Here is a 21,257-nt window from a genome sequence, read left to right as displayed (position 1 = left end):
AATCGCCGGGTTGTGTAAATGATACGTAACGCCTGAAAGTATGCAATCTCTAATATTGCGATCGCGATTCATTAAATATGTTGCATATGCACAGGCGAATGTAACCGAGGAAAACGAACGAAATTTATATCATTTTTTTTCCTATAGTTATTTTTTGTATCGTTTGGAATATTTATAAGGCGCATTATTCATGGCAATCCTCGAAATTGTTTCACGAAAAACCTCATCCCGTCCGTAACAATTAGATGCAATCCATTCTACGACATTGAATGGTGCAAAATTTCGGATGACTTCATCACGCTCCATTAGCGGCAATCCGTACGCCTTGTGGCCAATGTACGTTGTGCATCAGAGCATCAGAGTATCATCTCGCGTTGAAGCGCATTGTTGTCCTCCTCACTGCTGTGGATAAAGCTATTTTTAACTATCAAATTCACCATTCTACCATTAGTAAAGGAACGGGGAATTTCAATACTACATGGCGCATCTTACCTGCGATACGGTGTGGATGGATGCACAGGTGATGGAGACAGTAGTTGTACGGAACGCACAGAACAGTATGAAAATTAATACCGCTGCAAGGTAAATCGTATAAAAAAAACAACCAACACGTTGAGCTGCAAAAACCCTAAAACCGTTTTTTGCACAAACCCAATCGATTCGTTTTAGGTGTTTGTTTTATTGCACGGTATCTTGGAGTTTCGGGAGTAATTTTAGCACAATGTTTGCGTTTTGTTTTTTCGCTCAACGTTATGGTCGGTAGCATGAGTTGTCGTTTGGATTGTCCTTGATCTCGATGTATAGTGAAAAACCCCAGCGGAAAAAAAATCCCTGTTTGGTTTTGTGTTTGAAATTTGTTTCCTTTATTCTTATTTTATTCCGAACACATTGTTTGATGCGAACGATGAAGTTATGTTTTGTTGATCTTTTCGAACAGACAGACGACAGATGAGCTTGTACATTCAACTTGTACTAGACGAGCGAAACGAAACGATGGTTTGTTTTGTGGCGGAAACAAAACATGCTTAAATTGTTTGAATTTGAAACGTTACAAATTAAATCATAATGGTATCATAATAGTGATCACAAGGCGAACGCACTGTACCGTCCGATGGTTCAGTTCTTGAAGAACTCATCGATCGCGGTACTGGAATCGAACGATGAGGATTTCATCGAAGACGAGATGGACGATGAGGTGGACGAGCTGAACGAGGACGACACCACCTTACTGCTCGTGACGGAACTGACCAGCGATGAGGAAGACAGCAGTGAAGAGGCAAGTGCGCCACCGTCCGATACCGACTCCGTTACACTGCGCTCCGACGCGAATGCCGATTCGGACTTTTCGTGCTTCTTCGTGATCGAGTTGGCCGACTCTTCAACCATGGATTTTTCGCTGGCCGAACCGTAACTCTTGGACTGGGTGACGTTCTTCTCCGATACACCGTCCGCCGTACGTTCGGTGATCACCTCCTTCGAGATGACGGGCGTCGAGGTTTCCGTCAGCGTCATTTCCGTCTTGGTGGTGTTCTCGGCTAGGGCCATGGTGCTGTTAAAACAGAAAAGAAGGGAACAGGGGGAAAATTTAAAATCATTTGCACCTAGTTCTGTCAAAATTTGAAATCGATTGAGGTTATGTTTGGCGGCTGTAGCCCACACATGTGCGGCAAACGTTAAAAATCTATATTGGCGATTGAACGAGTGGAATTCCTCACCTCTCGATCGTTCATTTTCTATTCTTCCATCAACGGACACTTAAATGGTGTGACTAGGAGAGAGAGAGAGAGAGAGAGAAAGAAACAGAGAGCGAAACTCTTCGTGTGTAAGAGTGAACCATACACGGATGACTCGGATAGCTGGGAAAATCCGGGAAAACATGCATACCGTGTCTCTACCACGAGGGCGTTATTTTTAAACCACTCTCCGCTTCCATTACCCTTTCCGAGTTTCTGTTTTCGCTCATCACTTTTCCTTAGTCTTCCTCCACCAAAAAAAAAAACGTGTAAAAGCGGACTCATTCCGTTGTCTTTTGGCCCGGTACGCGCCAGGGTAAAACTAGTACGAATCATCCCTTCCTAATTCCTAACCCGATGAGATGATGATGAGAAATGATGTTTTTCCTTTAACGCTGCCTGATACTTAAATCGGAGAGGTCATGTTGTTGACCCTTTTCTTTCCTTTTTCCCCATCAAGGGGTGCTTTTTTGTTTTCCACCATACATTGTTTATTTACTTTTCTGTACGATGCAAACGAACCTGCTTTTGTAAGTATACCGATCAGAACGGGGAACCGATCGTGTCAAGGACTTTGGAAAGCGTAGACGTTCAAGAGGGTGTGTTATGGCATTTTTTAATTTCTGGGACGATATTAGTCATCAGGTTTGTGTGTGTTTAATTTGAATTAATTGGGTTCAATTACGTGTCGAATGGGTGGCATTAATTAAACGGATGTTTGTTTGGTAAGGAAAGAGAAACATGGGACCAGCGTAAGTGCCAACGTAAGGAAGTAAACAATGAGCAGAAATTGATTTTAAAACGGTGTCATTGGTTACATTTTTTTGCAAAAGTAATTTCTTTTCCTTTCGCTAAAGGTGAAAAGTGAATAAAAAAGGTTAATACGAATCGGACAGAGTGTGACAGAGAAAGGAACAAGAGTGGATCGCTTTTCCCCTTGGAGGAAACGTTGAACGAAAAGTAAAATAGAGTAAGAATTAATTACAATAGAATGCATCTAAATTGAAGTGCATCAGAATTTGAAAACCTGTTGCTACGAGGTGAAAAATGGTAATGAGTAGATCGTTTTGCATTAGGAATATTCTGCTTAATTTCTTCGGGAGGTTTGTTGGAACAAAAATTCATCACATTTCCAAGCTCTTCAAACCAAACATTTCACCCTGTTTTAGAAACAACTATCTCCCCCACGCTGCTTCACAGGTACGCAAAATGAGGCCTAATTGTGTGGACAGAACATTCCACACGATCGTGCCTCTGACCGGAGTGACAGCCCGTAACATATGTCGTTCATTTGGTATGTTCCCCCGTTTCGAGAACTTCTTTCTTCCTACCATTGTGCTTGACCACGGCACGAAACACTACGAACCGTACTAAAACCCCTAACGAGTAATGCGTGGTAAAACCAACATCCCGTGCTTTGAAGCATTATAAATTGTACACGGTCCGTGAGGTTAATATAACTGCATATGTAGAAGAACCGGCGGCAGACGGAACAGACAGCAAAACGGCGAAACATTAAAATTGTTTCGTGAAAATGAATTTGGCGCGAGAGACAGAGGGAAAAAAAGTCCTACACCACCGTGCTGGTTGGTCGACGATGATACACAAGAAGGTTTTACATACATGCGCGCTGTTCATAAACAAAAGGCGAGTTTATGAAACACTTCACCTTCACCATGGGTGGTGGTCGGTAATTTCGGTAGCAAAATGTCATCAATTATAATCAACGTTCTTGCGTAAAAAAAAATGAATTATCTAAATGAGGTGCGAAATGATGCGAGAATTGTGAGTTGGGAAGCATTAAATTTTGCGGAAAAACATAATTTAAAAATTAAAATCTTACGAATTTTGCAAAGCTCTTAAACTGTTCCTTTTCTGCGCTCAAATTTATTTGTAAGTGTTACAAAAACTATCCTGAAGACATTTTGCATGAGAACTGTCGTTTTCATAAGCGAACTGGTAGCAAAAACAAACTCCATATGTTATGTCTTTTTTTTTACCAGAAGAGCCATTTACATAGCATTTCCTCAGCTGTATGTGAAAAAAATTACCAAAAGGAAACAGAAAAACAAACGTAAAGCAAACAGCAAACTAAAGAGAAAACCTTTCCTTTAATTGTTGAATGTTTACCACAAAAAAAAAGAATTTAAAGGACGACCGAGTCTATTGTACGTGGTATGAAATGTTCCATGTTCCATCACTTTTACAAATGTAATCCGAACAAAACGTTTTTGTGGCTTTACTACATGCATGTGAATAATAAATAAAACAGCGGCTTAAAAACGATGCTAATGGTGTATGAACATGAAATAAAATGAATGTTTTTTCTCTTCTTCTAAATGCATGATTACACTACAATGCTATAGGATGGGAAATTATTTTAGTTTAATAAATTTTTTTGATCACTTTCGAACTTTTCTGTTAGCTTTTTGATTCGTTGGAGTTGCAATTAAAATTTATTTTTTGGTTTATTTACTTTTAGGATCATTCTTGTGTATTTTTTCCAATATTATTTATTTTTTCTGTTAATAAAGAGTAATGTTAGCAATACGGCCAGGCCGTTCTTTATGAATAAAAAAAAAAGAGTAATGTTAACAATACTTCCTCAATTTTATAATCAAAAGTGGCAAAATGACTTCAAGCCAATTTGCACGAATCTCATATACAACTGAGAAGAAGAATTAACTTTAAAACCATAAAATACTTATAAATAATCTTATTTACCACCAATAAACAGTGACCAACGGTCAAAACTTTGCAAAGCACCCAATAATATCATCGCAAGGCAACAGCTGGCTGGGGTCCTGCTTCCATTAACACTGACCACCTGGCGCAATAAATTCGATTCCATGTGTTTTAGGTCCCATTCGGACCGTTCCTACGCAACCAGAAGGTGTCAGAAATGATATCACCACCTTTCCAACCCGTGCTACCTTCCACATCAAATCAGTACCTGGTCTCGTACGATCATTACCGCGTAAAAAAGTGGCGATAAAATATTCGCCAACATAATTCTTCGTCCGGGGGCGCACGTATTACAACCTGGTTTCCGCGTAATGGTAATGATACGATTTAATGCAATAAAAATACTGCCATCACATACAGGTTTTTGCATTTTGCCGAGACCTTTTGCAATAACTTCCATGATCAGTTTTCGTGTTGGCGCACCCTATCACTTGTGCGGAAGCTGCAGTTACTGAGTCTTGCCAATTGAACCGGAATTGTTTTGAGTAGTAGTCACGCGAATTGATCGTGTTCGGCGTGGTTGCAGCAAGGGCATCAAACCCATGAATCATCCCTTACTGTCCGAAAATGAATGCCACAAGCAAATGAGCAGGACGATAGGATAAGATCATAGCACCGGAAACAGACGAGACGTGACTCAGCCGGCGCGACATCTGAAACCCACCACGTCTGTGCGTTTCTGGGCATCAGATTCCAAACCCTTTACACCCAACCCACACATACACACACATACACATAAGAGGAAAGAATGCTCGAAAAACTCGTTCCGCACTAAGCGAACCATCATCAGCTGCTTAAACTACGCTTAATTAATATGTAATTCAAAAATGCACCCGGCCACTAGAAGTTCGCTTTTTTTTATTATTTTTATAACTTCGCAAGGCGCAAGTGCAATTTGCATGTTGGTGGGTGTTTTAATTTATGACCAACCAACTCTCTCCTCTTCTTTTCATTACCCACACCGTTCTACTGTTAGGGCAATCATATAGAGCGCCAGACATTAACCAGACGCGACATGTTTCGAAGGCGTTTGCCATTGTACGCGTAAATGTGATTTTTTTTCATTCTATGTACACTATACATGCTTGCTGCTACAAAATTAGTACGTATCATGTATCATTGAGTGCACTTCTGCTTTTTTTTAAATCAATAATCCCATTCTTTTAATCGCGCGATATGATAAGATTCGCGACCGAACCTGTTTGGATGGTTCTTTTGCACTTTTGAATCACAACTCAAGGTGAATCACTTTGTGTGATAAGACGGAATGAATGGTAATGAATGTTGCAATTTAGGTTAGGCTTATCAAAGTCAGTTTCAGATTGTACTATCAGAGTTTTTTTTTGTTCAAATGGTTATTGGTGTTGCATTTCCATTGTAATCAAAAATTGATTTTTTTTCGCTTAATTTATAACACTAAAGCGGAAGTTGAATTTCATTGTTAAAACATAAAGAAAATAATTGCGAAAAGTAGACACTCTTGGTAGTTATTTTAAAGAAAATTAAATTATAGAAATAACATACATATATGTATGTTTAAGCACAACTTAATTCAACTTAAACAATTTCCTATTGCAACCAAAACCATATTGCCGTCTTCAATATATCACACTTTTTTTAGTTAATTTTCAACTAAAGTTTTATTCCATTCTAGCCACTTTGTATCCAATTTGTTTGAAATAATACAAATATAATTGCTTTCACCTTCACTCCAATCATCACCAATCTTCTAACACCGCACCAAACACATCACATTCGATTTCTTCAATTATTAAACCCTTCAAACAGACAAAAAGATCCACTCACCTTCAAACTTCAAAGTAGAGATTCCTTCACTAAAATAAAAACGGCTTTAACTGCTTGCAGCTGTGCTGTTCCTTTCCCGTGCACGGTATAACTCAGACTGGTTCGCAACCGGCAATCGATTCGCGGTTAGCTTCCCGGCACGTTAAGTCGTCTCGCAATCGTCACAATCACCGTATACGCAAGAAGAAAAAAACCCTCCTCGCTGTCTCTCGCGAACACGAACAATATACAATACGAGACGCACAAAAATAGCCTTCGTGGTGTTCCTCTCACGACGCAACGGTATCTGCGTTTGCTTTCGTGGACGACGATCGCGATCTTTTAAAGCATCGCTTCGACCAGAGACAACAATCGTCGATCAATGCACACGTACTGATGCTGTGACAACCCTGCAAACACGATCCTCTCGCTAACTCAGTGATTTGTTGCAAAATTGTTGCTTGTTTTGGGTATCGTACCGAAGCGGACCGAACTGAACCCCACGAAAGGGGGGAAAGGCATTACATTGAACTGAATCATCATAGTTATGTTTAGGACAAATGGTATGATGATTCGTTGTCATCTCACATAAGTTGTACGGCAGGCCAACCGCTAGTTGATTGAGCTGAACCCGTAGCAAAACAACCTCAAGCGGGAGAGAGCGAGAACTTGATGAACCCCAATTAGCGCCAAAGATGAAGACATTCTGGCGTTGCTTAACGTACCCACTTTGTTTACTTTTACTTTCTGCCGTGCAGAAATTTGTACAAGCAATGGGAAGGCCAATAAACAAATGGTTGCAGTTCGTCGGCTTTCATTTTGTGTGTTGCCTTGCGGTGCAATAGATGTGTGGTACGTCAAACTGGCGATAGTAAATCAAATGGTGGATTCATTTCACACGCGGGAAAATCATTTGTCACCGTGTGTGCGATTTCGTTCGTGGGCCGTGCTGATGACTGTGCTAAAATGTTTTTCGTATTGAATAGTTTTGAGTTGAGTCAGCACTGTTTTAATAACGGTTATCCTTGCTAAAAGAGGTATAAAAGAAAAACAAGTTTTTAGAGGGTTTTGTAGGGTAATTTTATTTCACTTGTCTTGCGTTTATTTATTTGTAATTAAATTTAACGTTTCGTTTTAAAGCTAAATTGTTACTATGTTCTAATAATAAATTGTACTAATCTTAAACTATAAATAATATTTTTTTTTATATTTGGATAATTTTGTTTTAACTTACGTCATCATGAAATTCATTAGAAAATTATTTAAAAACCATTCGTCAATATTGTTGAATGTTGGTCTGCAATTGCGATAGAGTGGAAAATAAATTTCGAAAGATATTCTAAGGTATAAAACTTTTCTGTTTTGTTTACTGTTTTTTTATTTTTAAACATTGCTTCAATAATTATTAAAATGATTAATCGGTTATCGAAACTTTAAACTTCAATCCAGCTTTTTCAATGGAGACGCCAAGTCGTTCATTGGATCAGCTTTGAGTTTCTTTTTTATATTTTAATTTCTTTTTATCATTTGTAATGCTTTTCTTTTTTATAGTTCCCGTTTCTAGTGAACACTTGCAAAGCTATTAAGAAGCAATCATGTTATCATTATCTCGCAAACAGCTATAAATGCCATAATTGCTACCGCATCGTACGCAGCACACTTAAACAACTTTCACGAATGGCGTCTGAAAGGGGAAAGTTTTGTTCCCTTACTGTGAATTGAACGATTGTTTTCATTTGCTGTTTGTTTCTCCCTTTCCTAGCTTTAGCTGGTACAACTTTAAACAAGCAAACAAGGAAGTGGAAAAGTGTTTTCTTATCATTTAATTACATTTGCCAAGTTCCGAAGCAAGTTCTCGCTCGTTGTGGTAAGCTAGTAAGGTACGATTTATAGACTGTAACATCAAATCGATTCGTGTGTAACATCAATGTGGCTTAGAGCAATGCATCAAATCGGGAACAATCCACAATAAATCATGCAACGGAGCAAGCACACAACATACTGTCCGAGACAGAATTGCAAAAGCCGAAGGTCAACTGCAAACGACGCGTATCTTTAGCTACGAATGATAGTCCTTTCCACCGTCGGAACGACTTCACAAACCATACGCATGTAACTCTATCTAGAGCTTTACAGAAACAAAGATCAAATAGTAGCCAGGAAGCGCGATACTTCATCTTCATTGTTTTGTTGGCGTCGAGGACAATAGGGAACAGGGCGACAGTGCTGAAGTGGTGACATCATTCACCTGCAGCAACATTCACGCTTCACTTCATCCCTGATGAGGCGTCCCTTTCGAGAGATCTTACAAGAAAAGCACAATGACACAGGCCTACACTATTCTACAGTGTGATCCTTTTTGCATAAGATTTATTGCCAAGTGAAAAGGGCAAGCTTTAAGCACACTTACACGCTTTCGGCGTTCCCTTTGGTGAAGTGCTGACTCTTCTGAATTCTCCTCGCCTGAAACCGGAAGTACTTCAAAACCGAGCGAACAACTTCTTGGTACGATGAATTTTCGGATCAGAACAGAAAACACGAAAACACTGCTCGGTGTAAGGTTAAGGATTGATAAATTGTTATCATGATGATGATTTTATTTTTAGCACACACTGTACGTTACAAGGTTTCAATAGTAAAAGAGAGACACCGCTCTAAATCCGAAAATGGTTGGAACTTATGGAACCTAGTTTGGTAGCGTCTAAACAAGCTAAATATTTATTCTCCATTTTCTTCATGCCTCGTTTTATTTCATGTTTTTTGTGGTTTCTATTGATTTTTCATGTAGTTGTTGATTCACATTTCTGGACCAGCTATGTTTGACATCGAATAAATTGCCCGCTTTTTTATTAGCATTGCACTGCCATTTTAGACTTCTACAAATGGTTTATTATATTTCTAAAATGAAGTGCAGATATAGTTAGTAGCTGTTTTCGTACGCGTATGGGAATAGATTTGTTATTTTGTCATGCTTAAACTACTGTTATGCCGTTACTGAGACTGGGACAGCTAGAAGCAGTTAGTGAATGGTTTCAAACATTTTTCATTTTTCTTTTGTTTCCGTTTTCCACTTCACCTTTCATATAATACTGACGGTAGGATTCTTCCACAACACGTTGTCTTTCTTTCGTTTACTGCTTTGCTTTTATTGTCTTTACCTTCCAGTGTTTTGCTAGTCTATTTTTCTATCTCTCTAAAATGTATCTTTTCGTTCCTTTGTTTTCGCTTCTTCTTGTCACATTTTTACTTGCAACATACTTTGGTGCACTTTTTAAAAACTGTTTACCATTTTCCAATGTTTATTTTATTATCTACATCTACTTTACTCACAATATAAAACTAGTAACATGTTGTTTTTTATGTTTTTTTCTCTTCATTTTTTTATCATGTTCTATTATTTGGCACCTAGCACAACGCAAAAAACACACATGTTAACCTTGCTCGGAGCATTTCTTTGGATTATTTGTTGGTAGCTTTCTTCTGCCATGCATAAACCTTTCCGCGATTTGCTTACAATCAGTACAAAATATGGCAGGAACGTCAAAAAGGGAAAAACTACTGCTCCACAGTAGTTGGAAAATTGTTCTCTTTGCTTGTCACCATTTTTTACTAGCCATTCCTTAACAAGTGCAATTTATCTAAAACAAAACAAAAACACTCACACACGTATAAATATCCTACACTAAATGTTTGTGAAATACTTCTGTTTTTTTTTTATATTTTATGTTATTGTTGGCATTTTATTATCTTGCTTGCGAATACTTCGACCTAACAGCTAACATTTTTTTTGTAAGCATTTAACAACGTTTTGCTTTATATTTCTTCTCTTCTAAATAACTATTCTACGATAAAATCTGTGGGTGTTTGCACGTTTTTAGGTATTAGATGTGTATTGTCATTGGGTATGTTTTGGTTTTTGTGGTTTGTGGTGGAGTGAATGTTTGTTTTTTTTTGTATTCCTGTGCTTAACCCCACATCGACAACCATAATACACGCAAGGGACCGGATAGGAAATGAAGCTACTTCAATTAGCTAACATCGCTTACACATATTTCCCAATCGTGTTTATTATCATTCAATTCTAGTCTTTCCAGTTTTAGTTCTCTACTATCCGAAGCATTTTTTCCTCGTGGCACTAATTCTAAACAAATTGTTAATATAACATGCATACATTTTTTTGTATTATTTTTTTTGTCTTTTTCTCTAATTCATTTTACATCGGCAACAATCGAGCAGCAAACGAGCTTTCCATTAGATGCCTTGTTAAATATCCAACACGACTGTAATAAATTTATTGTCCACAGTTCTACTGGTAATGTCTTTCGGTTTGGTTTTACTTGGTTTCACTAGCTTCCTACACTATTTCTAAGTTTTTTTTATACGATCAACATTCATCAACAGGTTGCAGTTTGTTTTTGTTTTATTTATTTTTTGTTTGTTATCACAGCTAATACTACCGTTTTACATCGCGAGGGTATAAATACGCTTCTGCGGATGTTGGGTGTGTTTGTTCGTATGCGTGACAGCCGTTTAATGGGAGTATGTGTTATTGCACGTGCACTCTACAGATCAAATTGTTCCATATTGTAATGTCCAATCTGCAAGCTGACGCTGTCAACTATTGCTACTGTTAAGAAGTTTTTGGAACATTTATTCTACATGTATACACCCTAATACCGATCGGCAGCCCGTCTACAGGGGTCGCTAAGCATACCCCTTTTTATTGTGCTGTTACATGAAAATCGTTCTACCGATAGTTGTTAATTATTAATTTCCTTATCGTCCTTTTCTTATTCTTTTTCGGGTTTAAAATAATTTTTAGTAAACGAGAAAATTTAAAAACACATTATAAATCATAAATTCTATTAAAAAAATGTCGATTTCATGCAAACCTCTTTACTTCATTCTACTGACACTAAAGAATGATTTGAGCCAACTCTAGCCTATTAAAATAAACCACCCGAAACAAATCGATTTCTGCAGGAAAACCCGTTCCTCACAAGTAAATGGTAAGGAAAATTAATTACACTCTCATTTTCCCAATCGCTCGACACTTCTGCCCTGGTCAGCAGAGGTATTGCATTCGGCTGGCAAATAGTACACGCCTGACTTAGCAGAAACTTGTAGCGACCATCTTATCCGAATGGAGCGCAGAGTGTTTGAATTGACTTGTTAATTATCGTTTCCATGGCACAGTTTGGAGTTGAAGTGCAGAACATTGTACGAGCCAGACCAAACCCCACTATCAAGCAGCTGGAAGGGTTACTTCAACGCAACGAACCATGGAAGTAGGCCGTTTGGAAGAAATTCAATTTGTGTCACACTTACACTGCTTGCCGGTATCGAACGCTATTCATGGCCAAAAAACCCCTTAATGATATTAAATCCTGTTGCTATGGGGAAATTTTTCCCACTGAGAAGGGATGGTTTCGGTTCGACACGATCGCATTGTGTAAGATTGTGCTGTGTTCCGTGCTAAATCCTGTAGGAAGGATTATGAAAGAGGCATTGCATTGTATCGTTCTTGTGGAGTTAGGCTGGGACAAAGAATGATTGGTTCAATTTTCTGAATAGTGGAGAGAAATTCTTTGCCCGTTCAAAACGTGTTCATGCGCCACAATCGAATCGTATTGAAGAAGGCTCATTTTACTTTTTTTTAATATCGCATTTATGTTAAGGAATTTTCGTTTTCAAACAGTATGTAATTGTGACGAATTTTGTTACAAAAATATGATCCTAAAATTGAAATGAAGTTCCAAAATCGTTAGTTGGTGCTTTTTTGATATTACTTTTTTTTATAAAATCCGTCATGATGTTAAGAGAAAAATATTTATTACAGCATAAATTAATCTCGTTCCATAGAAAACATCGTAAATGAAACGCTTCAGCTATCTCGTTTGCGAACTAATTTTTCCCGCAATCAAAAGCCTCGACCGGAGTGCTATAAAATGATTTCCTACTTTGCAGTAGGATTTCCTTTTTTATTTCCCACCCTTAAAAATAGCTTTTCAAGGTTAGCTATTCCCAGCAGGAAGGATAAGATTTGTAGATGCAATAAAATGAAACAGGATGGCCACCGGAATATAAAAATAAACAGATGTTAGTATCACTAGTGAAAGACACCCTATCAGCAACGAAAAATGGCAGTCCCAAATCATGCTACTTGAATGGCTTGGAAAATGAGAAGCAAATCCCCAAATGCGGTATCCTTATCGGGGTGGGTTTGAGGAGAAAACTTCCATTACAAAATCCTTCAAAAAGAGTAAAAGTGTAACGACCGGGAACGTCCTTTTGGAAGTGGAAAAAGGCCAAAGCCCTGGATGCCTGTGGCATTTCATGAGAGTGAAGCGGAAATTTTTGGTCATTCGGAAGTACAAAGAAAGGAAATGAAAGGAGAAAAGTTCAAAATTCAACCCATCGCTAGGAAGGGAAGTTGAAACGATATTTAAAAAGAAAGAAAAATAGGAAAAGCTTGACCTTCTAATTGACGCTTGGTAGATGGTGCTGAACCGTCCAGTTGTTTGGAAAATTAGCTACACTTTGGTAAGTTGCACCAACGGGAAGCTTTTGTTCGTTACGCATTAGTTGTGCTTATTAATAAAAACAAAAGGATTCCATTGGATTTGTATCCCATCATGAACGGTGGAAGGTTTTAAATGACCGGAAAACAAGAAGCAGTTAAAGACTTTTTTACCGCGATGGATCGCTCAGCTTTTGCGTAGTTGTTAAGCTACTTTGGGCTACCAAAGTTTCTACCCGGTTTCAGTCACTGTTTTACACTGCACACCCGTTCAAGCGGAATTATACCGAACAAGTTGTACGACAACTTGTACGACAAGTTGTTCTTTTACGGGTGATTGGTTTTTGCTCTTTAATGACCCACCACGCGCACGGATTCCGGTTGATTAGTTAAATCATGTTTCTGTTCTTCAATACGATTCGAACGTTAGACTTTAATATGAAACAATTTTATATCGAAAATGGGTAAAATATAAAATTACGTAAACAATTTAAAACAATTTTAACAAAAAAGGGAAATTCAATAAACAGAACCCTAACAAAGAGTCATCTTTCACCGTCCCAAAAAAAACAAGAACCCTAACCTATTCTTTAACTGTTTCACTTATCTTAGCGTTGGGTTGTTCCGAGGGCCTTCAGCTTACGGGTTGGGGTTTTGCGCAGCCTGACGTCTCAAATCGGACCGTATGACGGCGGTTACGACGGAACCGGCAAGCAGCATCACAGCCATCGTTACGTTCGCCACGATGTCACCGTTCGTGTTGAGCAGCTCCGAGTAGAGCATGGTGAAGGTGATACCGAACACCTGGGCCGCCGCATTAAGCAGCCCCGTGGAAGTACCTTCCGGTTCCGGGTACGTCAGTTCGGCCGCAAACTCGAACCCAACCGGAAGGTAACCGGTCATGAAGAAGCTACACAGAGAGATGAAAAGACAAAGCAAACATCAGTTACAAGCTGGAAAGTAGATTAACCCTGCTCTCTGGCTAGTTGTTTCGTGAGAAAACTTACCCCAACAGAGAGGAGGTAACGTAAACCACAGCAATGTGACCGACCGAAAGGGTGAAGGTGTAGATCCACATACCAATCATGGTAAAAATGTACACGGCCAGTGTTGTTTCTCTGCAGAAACAATACACACGAGAAAAGAATTAATAAGAAAAAGTTTTTAAAGAATCAGAAATTAATCTTAAAAATAGCCTTTCAAAACGTTACACTTACTTAAATCGATGTGTCTTATCAAGCACGATACCGCAGGCGACGGAGCCAAGCATACCAGCAAACACGATACACACACCGATACGCCCAGCATCAACCTCGTGTCCGGGATAGTGTGTTAGGACAATCTGTAGCAACGAGAAACGAACCAAAAAAAGCGACTAATTTTAGGCAGCCTTCTAAAGATACGTTAGCTTGAATGGAGATAATTAAAAGCTCCTTCCCCACATTAAACGTTATCCATCAGTGACGACGCACGAGATGACAACCGTTGAGTGTTTCATTCCCTTTAAATTAAGCTTAATCCCAATTATGAGCTATCTCCGTTCCACAGTAAAAAAAAACTTATTTAACTAATGATGGTGAAGCCCCATTTGTGCATGGGAGAAATGCGGAAAAGTCTGATGGATCATTTATCTCGTAAAAACCAGATGGTTGATTCCGTCGAGTTTCAATGACAGAAGATAGGCAATTTGCAATACATGGTGGAATGTATGGTAGCGCCCTCTGTTGTTCGGTTATGTAATTATTTCAAAATGGTTGCGGAAAACAACAATCCTGTTTGGTATTTAACAAATTTCAATCATTTTGTGACAAAATGAAAAAATCGAGAAATCATGAAACAATAACTAAACGAAATGTAAAATTGATTAATTATAATTTATAAAAATATATTTTAAAGGAAGTATAAAATTTGAAAATACTTCGAAAAAAGGGAAAGGAAAGAGGGAAAGGAGAAAGATCCAAAAAAAGAATGAAATATTTTCCTTTTATTATCCTCCCATTATTTGCTTTTGCGTTGAAACACGATAAGTAAGAATAAAAGAGCGATACAACTGATGAATCAGATATCGAATTTTCCTTAAAGTTATTATGACAAGAATTATATCATGAATACAGATTTGATACATGTAGTGGCTGTGGAGATGCTTTCCTTTCACAATAAAAAAAATCAAGGAATAATTTTCATAAACTGAATCCTGCAGCCATAACAAATATAAGGAAATGTTTTGATCCTCACGAAAAAGTCCATGATAAATTATAGAGACTCTAAAATTTCTATAAACAAAACTTTTTTAATAGTAGGAATAAATAGCAAATAAACATAAATTTCAAGGTCTTCAACCTTACAATGGTTTACAAGAAAAAAGGTATCATCCTGCTCCCAAACCGCCGTACCTGATTAAGAAGCGTGGAGATGGCGTAGAACACACCCACATTCATGCCGTACGAGATAAGCAGCAGCACGTAGTTCCGGTTGAGCATGAGCCGCTTGATCGAATGCAGGAACGGTGACGATTGCAGCGGGTTGGGCGTTTTCGTGGCTTCCTGTGCAGCGGACGGTGGTGTCGGTGGTGCTGCCTTAAAGACTGTGACCAAGCAAAAGATGGAGAAAAGCAGGAAGATGTTTTTAATTAACCATACACACCACTCGCCTTCGTTGCCTTTCCTTTTTTTGGCGAAAGTTCACACAGACATGACGGATCACAAAACTACAGTGTTTTACTATTTTTTTGTATGTTTGTTTTCTCTCTGTGTGTGTTGCTTTTTAATTACACCGCGCGCTCATTGATGTAGGGAAACTTACAGAACAGCACTAGCACGACGAGCACGGTCGTGACGCCGGCCACAATGTAAAACATCAGCCGTAGGTCATCACCGATGAGGCTGATGTCGTCATGGTTTTCCACCAGCATCGGTGGCACAAGAAACCCGACCGCTATACCAAGCTGAAAGAGAAAGAAAAAAGGCGAAAAACGAGATATTAGACGATATTCGTTCCATTGCACAAAAAAGAACCAACACCAGACCAACGAAATTCTGACAGACTCGGTGCGCGTTTTCTGAAAGCGTAGTACGTTCGAGCTAGTGGTGCACCATCTTTCCATTCAGTGCGTTGGAAAGATTTAAATTAAATCGAATAAATTTGCTTCCCAACCCACGTTTTGTCGTAACCTAAGCGAACCGTACCGCTATCGTAAGACCCGGATTTGGATTTGTGGGGAGTTTTCCGCAAGAGTGGAAAAGCTTTAGCCTGCACGGAAAAACGCCCCGAAAGCTTTACACGTTAGCTTCAGTTTAATTTGTCCGATCGTCCGGCGGGAAAGGTTTTATTTTTCCGCACTCGAGCGCTTATTATTTCCCTACTTTTTTATTATTTTCACCCCCACATCCACCGTGCACAGGTCAGCGGAGGTTAAGTGTTCGGAAGATAGTGTGGAAAACTAATTCACATTCTCATTTGTATAAGTATGTACGTGTCTGACCGGTCGGGTTGTTCCGTAGCGGGTGGTTTTCTGTAAAATGAGATTGATTTACAGCCGGTGATGGCGGAGACACAGTCATGCCGAACCGTTCCGAAAAGGGGAAAATGCTCTCGAAGCATAACACCGCTCCAGCATGTTGCTTTTACAAAAGGGCATATATGCAGTGGATCATGATTCGTAAGTTAATAAATTATTTGCAACAACTACAGCACCAGCTTCAGCTTGCCTGCGGTGCCTACCTACACCATTTTCACGAGCTTTCCCATTTAGATGAGCTGGTAAGTGGAAAGTAACGATCGTTTATAGGGACGGCTGTTGACGCGGTTGGCATAAGGAAGGTGAGACGGTGGACGTGTGTGGATGGATGGCGTTTAATTAAACATATTTTAAATTATTCATACCATGTGGGGGCCTGGCGTGTAAAGAAGGAGGTGTAGCTGTTTGATGAATGTGTGTATCGTGACAGCTTTTGACACACAGATTACGTATAGGCCATGTGTGACCCGTCACCCGTAATGATGCCGAACCGTGTGCGATCGATAGTTCGTGGGCATGTTTTTAATAGTAATAAATGACATTTTGGTATTAATTTAAATGTAATCAATCATCGAACGTAAACTAAAGAACAAGCTGAAAAGGAACATTAGCATGATATGTTTACAACTGCAAAAATGTGAATCAATCCATTTGCTTAAATGTTTTTTTTTTTTTGCATAAAACATTTCAATTATGCTATCACTAATACTAAAATATTGAAATGCATTATTTTATCGATCTTTCTCGTCTTTGTTTCCATTGCGAAAAGCCCTAAACCAACTGTCAGCGTATATTCTAGAAGCTGCTATTTAATATGGAACTGAGAATCATCATGACGAAGAAGCTTATGTATCAGAGAAAAATCAATTAAACCACCAACACAGGAGCAAACGAGGACAAACTGGAAATGGGAATCAAAATATTATAATCTTCCTGGAACATTTTAATTACTTTAGACAAATAAACAGATAAAGTGTTTATCTATCAAATGAGTTTCGAAAAAAAAAATTAAATTTGATTCCCAATTTTTTCTCACCCGTTGCATCATTTCAATAAAACCTTACTACGTGCTGGAACTTAATGTTGAATGACATTATCGCAGCAAATACATTGTATGTGGCGTTGGGGAAAAAAAGATGATAAAATAATATAATCCAACATGTACACGAACAACCCGGTATCGAGAATTTATGAAATCACACGTTTATGTGAAAGCTCGCACGACATAAATCTGGACAAACGCAAACAAACACTTCTCCCATGGTCCGACGAATAAATTTTCGCTTTGTTTCGACTATTGTCAAATTGGTGAAAAGTTTCGACTACAAACGTAGGGACAACACGAGTGAGAGGAAACCAGCGATATTGTTGCACTATCTACTGCGCAGCACTAGCACACCAAGAGTGTTGTGATCTTGAAAAGTGAATTCACAACAGGTTCATGAATATTTATTGAGATAACTTGTCCAACGGCATGGACCCGCCAGCAACTGCAAACAATCGGCGCACGTGACTGTGTCGTGCATACATTGTCCGCCGATTGGAAAATGATTTTTCTTTTAAAAGTAAAAAAAAAACTTTAAAAAATATAGCGCATAAGTTACGCTAAACGATACATCGGGTACAAGCTGCGTTACAAGGGCCGCTCTGGGTATGTTTGACAACCAATAAATCAAATCGATTTTTCCAACTGTGTGATACGGTTTGAAAATGGTGGAATTCGAAATCAGATACCCATTCCCGTGCCCATGGTTGGTGAGATCTGTTACTGACGTTTTTCGAGTTTTTACGATCCGTTACGATATCACAGACAAGCTGACCGCCTTTTTGGATGGAATTGAAAAACGATTTCCATCCCTTAAACCGCGATCCGCCAGCTTCCTTCTCTCACACACTTCCTGTACTTTTTTTTTCTTCGGAAAATAAGCAATAAATAATATTAAAACATTACAGCAAACTAAGGACTGACTGTAAAGCTTTCATAACCAAAAAAAGGGACATAATTTCCTTATTTTTGTGGTGCGAAATTCCAAATTCCGCAAACGCTTACAGATGTCTAGGTCAGACACTGAATGCGTATATATCCTTATGATGGAAGGCATCACTGGAATTTCGCTTCTCATGGTCATGGTCGTCTTGCTACCTAGCAAAAAGGTCGATACTTTCGATTTCCTTCCACTTACCGGTTGTGGTGGTTTCCGGTTACCCTCCCAAAAAAAAAAGGTACGGAAGAACGTAGTAACATGAATCAAGTATTACGCCTAGAGTGAAAGATCAACGGACCCTTCAATTACTGATGCTGTTAGGCCGGGGGGATTGTTTTTTTTGCTCCTACCATTTGTAATAGTTCGACCCGAGCAAAGGCCACCAGCAGCAAAGTTACTGCAGGATCTTATTTCCTGCCTGGCTGTTGTGTGTTCCCAATCGTGATGGCTGTTCCGGTTGTGATAAAACGCAGGCACGTTCCGCAAAATGGTACGCTTCGAAAGCTTTCGGTGCTTTTCTGTGGTTGAATGAGAGGCAAAAACTGCATTGGAAAATCCTTCACACGCTACACGGTTTTTGTAGCTTCGGGCTGCGTAAGTTGTTTAGATGGCAGAAAACCTGGACAATTCCATTTTTCATCTCAACACTTGTCATTTTGGGGTATTTCATGAGGGTGTGAAAGCTTACTCTTTCCATATTTTTTTCTTTACAGAAAAGAATAAAATCCTTCTATCGTGCTTTTTTGTTGTTGCTATGAAATCACTAGGAATTCACCATGTGGACGGGAAGGAACTGTAGCAATTGCAGTAACAGTAACGCCAAACAATTGCCATTTGTCCGGTTTCGGTACGATGCGACAAAGCGATAAGGAGTGAAACGGATACCTTTTGTCCAGCAAACAGGATCAAGCGTTCAACAGTGGAAAAGAATGACGATTAAACTGATGATTTATGGTCGGTAAATTTTCCTAGATGAAAATCTGTGTCCGTTTTCGGAAACTGTGTTCACTTATGCTGTTTTCGTCTTGTGTGACTACAGTGTGTGGCGTAAAATTGTGTCCAATGAAACAAATTTTTATCCTATCGGGATGTTATCCATTGATGATCTAGAGCTTAGTTTATGTAGTTTACTCGTATTTGAAGAATTTTTTTATTAAGCGAATTGAAGATTCCGAAATTTAAGAATCAAACTTATTTTAAATCATTTTCTTTTATCGTTAAATGCAAGATGAGAATATTGCAAAAATTTTGTCAAAAGTGATCTACACTGTATGGTAAATTGGTTGCTCACGAAGGAAGAGATACGATTTGCTGATAGGACGAAAAAAGAAAACGATCGTTGGCCAAGAAAGTTTTCTCCCTTTTTCGTATTAATCGTTTCGATTACGTTGAGTTTCTTTTCTTTGTCGCTTTGCTACAGTACCTTCGCTACTTAACCATGAGAAAACTCACCATACAATCGTGTGTATTTGTGTGTTTGTTGATGCTTCGTATCTTCTTCGAGCTCATATTTGTCCCCGGGTTGGATAATTTTATATAGTACCACACGATCGACACAAGGGAAAAAGGTTCTTCCAAAAGGACCAACTTTTCCGCTTTTACTGCTCCGGACATGGTCAGGACAACCGATAGATAGATGAAATCTTGGAAACGACTTTCTCCAGCACCATGGCAGGGGTTTGTGGAGAAAATGAAACTAAATTTACTGCCCATGCAGGCACAATTTGTTGCAAATGCACTTTGCAATTCGGATGAACGATCCAATCGGTGCGGAATGGAAGAGGTCACACTGGGTGACATTGCATTAGCTAAATGGCTTCGTTCCTTTCGTTGGTCAATTTGTTGAATAATGTGCCTTCATGTAGAACCTTTTCGCACCGTAGAGGGGAGTTGGTTACCGAGGTCTGGGGATGAGTTAAGGCAACATAAAACGCTCCAAGGTGTGTTTTCACTTTGCCGATGTCGGTTTCATAGTTGGAAAGGTTTGATGGATTTCCTTTTTGGTAACCTGGAGAAAAGAAAAAAACACTCACAATAGACTCAGGAGTGAGTTGCTCCATAATCGGCTTTACGCTGCAGTTAAACATTGTCATCGGTAGAGAATAGAGCCATAGTAAGGAAAGTTTCTTAAGGAAAAAAAGTGCACCCACACACACACACGCGCTTCATTTTGTGCACCTTTCCATCAAGAGAATTACTCGACTCAATTTCCGAATTGAATGGAACATCCATCATTCCATTTCGAAAAAAAAGTTTACGCCATAAAACTGTTGCACGTTTTCACTGACGCCATTCTGTTTGACTAAATCTGTTTGATAAACATCCTGAGGACTTTCGAATTCGTGCATTCTGGCGCTAGAAAGTGTCGAACTAACAAAAGGGGGTTAAAGTGAAAGAATTCATTCAGCTCGGTAAAATTTGATTCAATCCTTCAATTGAAGGTAGATAGGAAAAAAAGACATACGTCTTTTAATGTCATTTTTCGCACGTACAAAAACGGAACTCGCATCCCATAAGCGATCCCGAATGGAATCGTTTTGATGCGTCCCTGCATCAAACTGCTCCATGGGAGAAATAGTTTCAATTGCCATGAATTGTGCCCGGGAGATGGATGGTACGACTTATTTACGGTGTGTAATAAAATTGAATTTTCGGACGAAAACGACATCCCAGTGCGTCTGAAATGGGTACCTTTTTTTTGGCGGTGGACCGATTGTGAATATTGCTGTGTTAGGTAGTTTGTGTTTTTTTCTTCACATTCTACCTTTTGCACAAAACGATCAACAGATTCTATTGCTATCGAAGAATAAAAAAAAAAAATGAAGGTAAAATAGAGAAGAATCCATTAGCAGTGAAGCGTTTTTTTTTTTTGCTACGTTCGGACTCGAAAATCTCCCTCCGGATGCGTGATTTTGAAATGGGATGTGAAATGAAATTGGACACCAGGGAGAAAACGTTTGGATACGATAAAC

General features: G+C 38.9%; 2 protein-coding genes across 2 annotated transcripts in view; both read right to left on the bottom strand.

Moving 5' to 3' along the window:
* Positions 1-834: 834 nt before the first annotated feature.
* On the bottom strand, positions 835-6,600 carry LOC125770363 (uncharacterized). Its single transcript, XM_049439853.1, has 2 exons — positions 6,285-6,600; positions 835-1,549 (listed from the first exon to the last, which is right to left on the bottom strand). The coding sequence occupies exon 2, from the start codon at positions 1,543-1,545 to the stop codon at positions 1,117-1,119; it is 429 nt and encodes a 142-aa protein (XP_049295810.1). The 5' UTR covers positions 1,546-1,549; positions 6,285-6,600; the 3' UTR covers positions 835-1,116.
* Positions 6,601-8,819: 2,219 nt separating this feature from the next.
* The window catches only part of LOC125770362 (feline leukemia virus subgroup C receptor-related protein 2), a 39,821-nt gene continuing 27,383 nt past the window's right edge, over positions 8,820-21,257 (bottom strand). Inside the window, exons 6-10 of the mRNA XM_049439852.1 lie at positions 15,586-15,727; positions 15,177-15,367; positions 14,001-14,125; positions 13,791-13,901; positions 8,820-13,693 (exon numbers count right to left, since the gene is read on the bottom strand). Of these exons, the coding sequence (XP_049295809.1) occupies positions 13,423-13,693; positions 13,791-13,901; positions 14,001-14,125; positions 15,177-15,367; positions 15,586-15,727 (840 nt within the window). The 3' untranslated portion in view covers positions 8,820-13,422. The remainder of the gene's footprint in view (positions 13,694-13,790; positions 13,902-14,000; positions 14,126-15,176; positions 15,368-15,585; positions 15,728-21,257) is intronic.

Source organism: Anopheles funestus, chromosome 3RL (assembly GCF_943734845.2).
Source record: "Anopheles funestus chromosome 3RL, idAnoFuneDA-416_04, whole genome shotgun sequence".
In the NCBI taxonomy this organism is placed as follows: domain Eukaryota; kingdom Metazoa; phylum Arthropoda; class Insecta; order Diptera; family Culicidae; genus Anopheles; species Anopheles funestus.
This window is presented reverse-complemented; position numbering and strand designations above follow the sequence as displayed.

What these genes read in the sequence shown, in the direction of transcription:
- LOC125770363 (XM_049439853.1), bottom strand. Translation starts at nt 1,545, where the DNA reads ATGGCCCTAGCCGAGAACACCACCAAGACGGAAATGACGCTGACGGAA.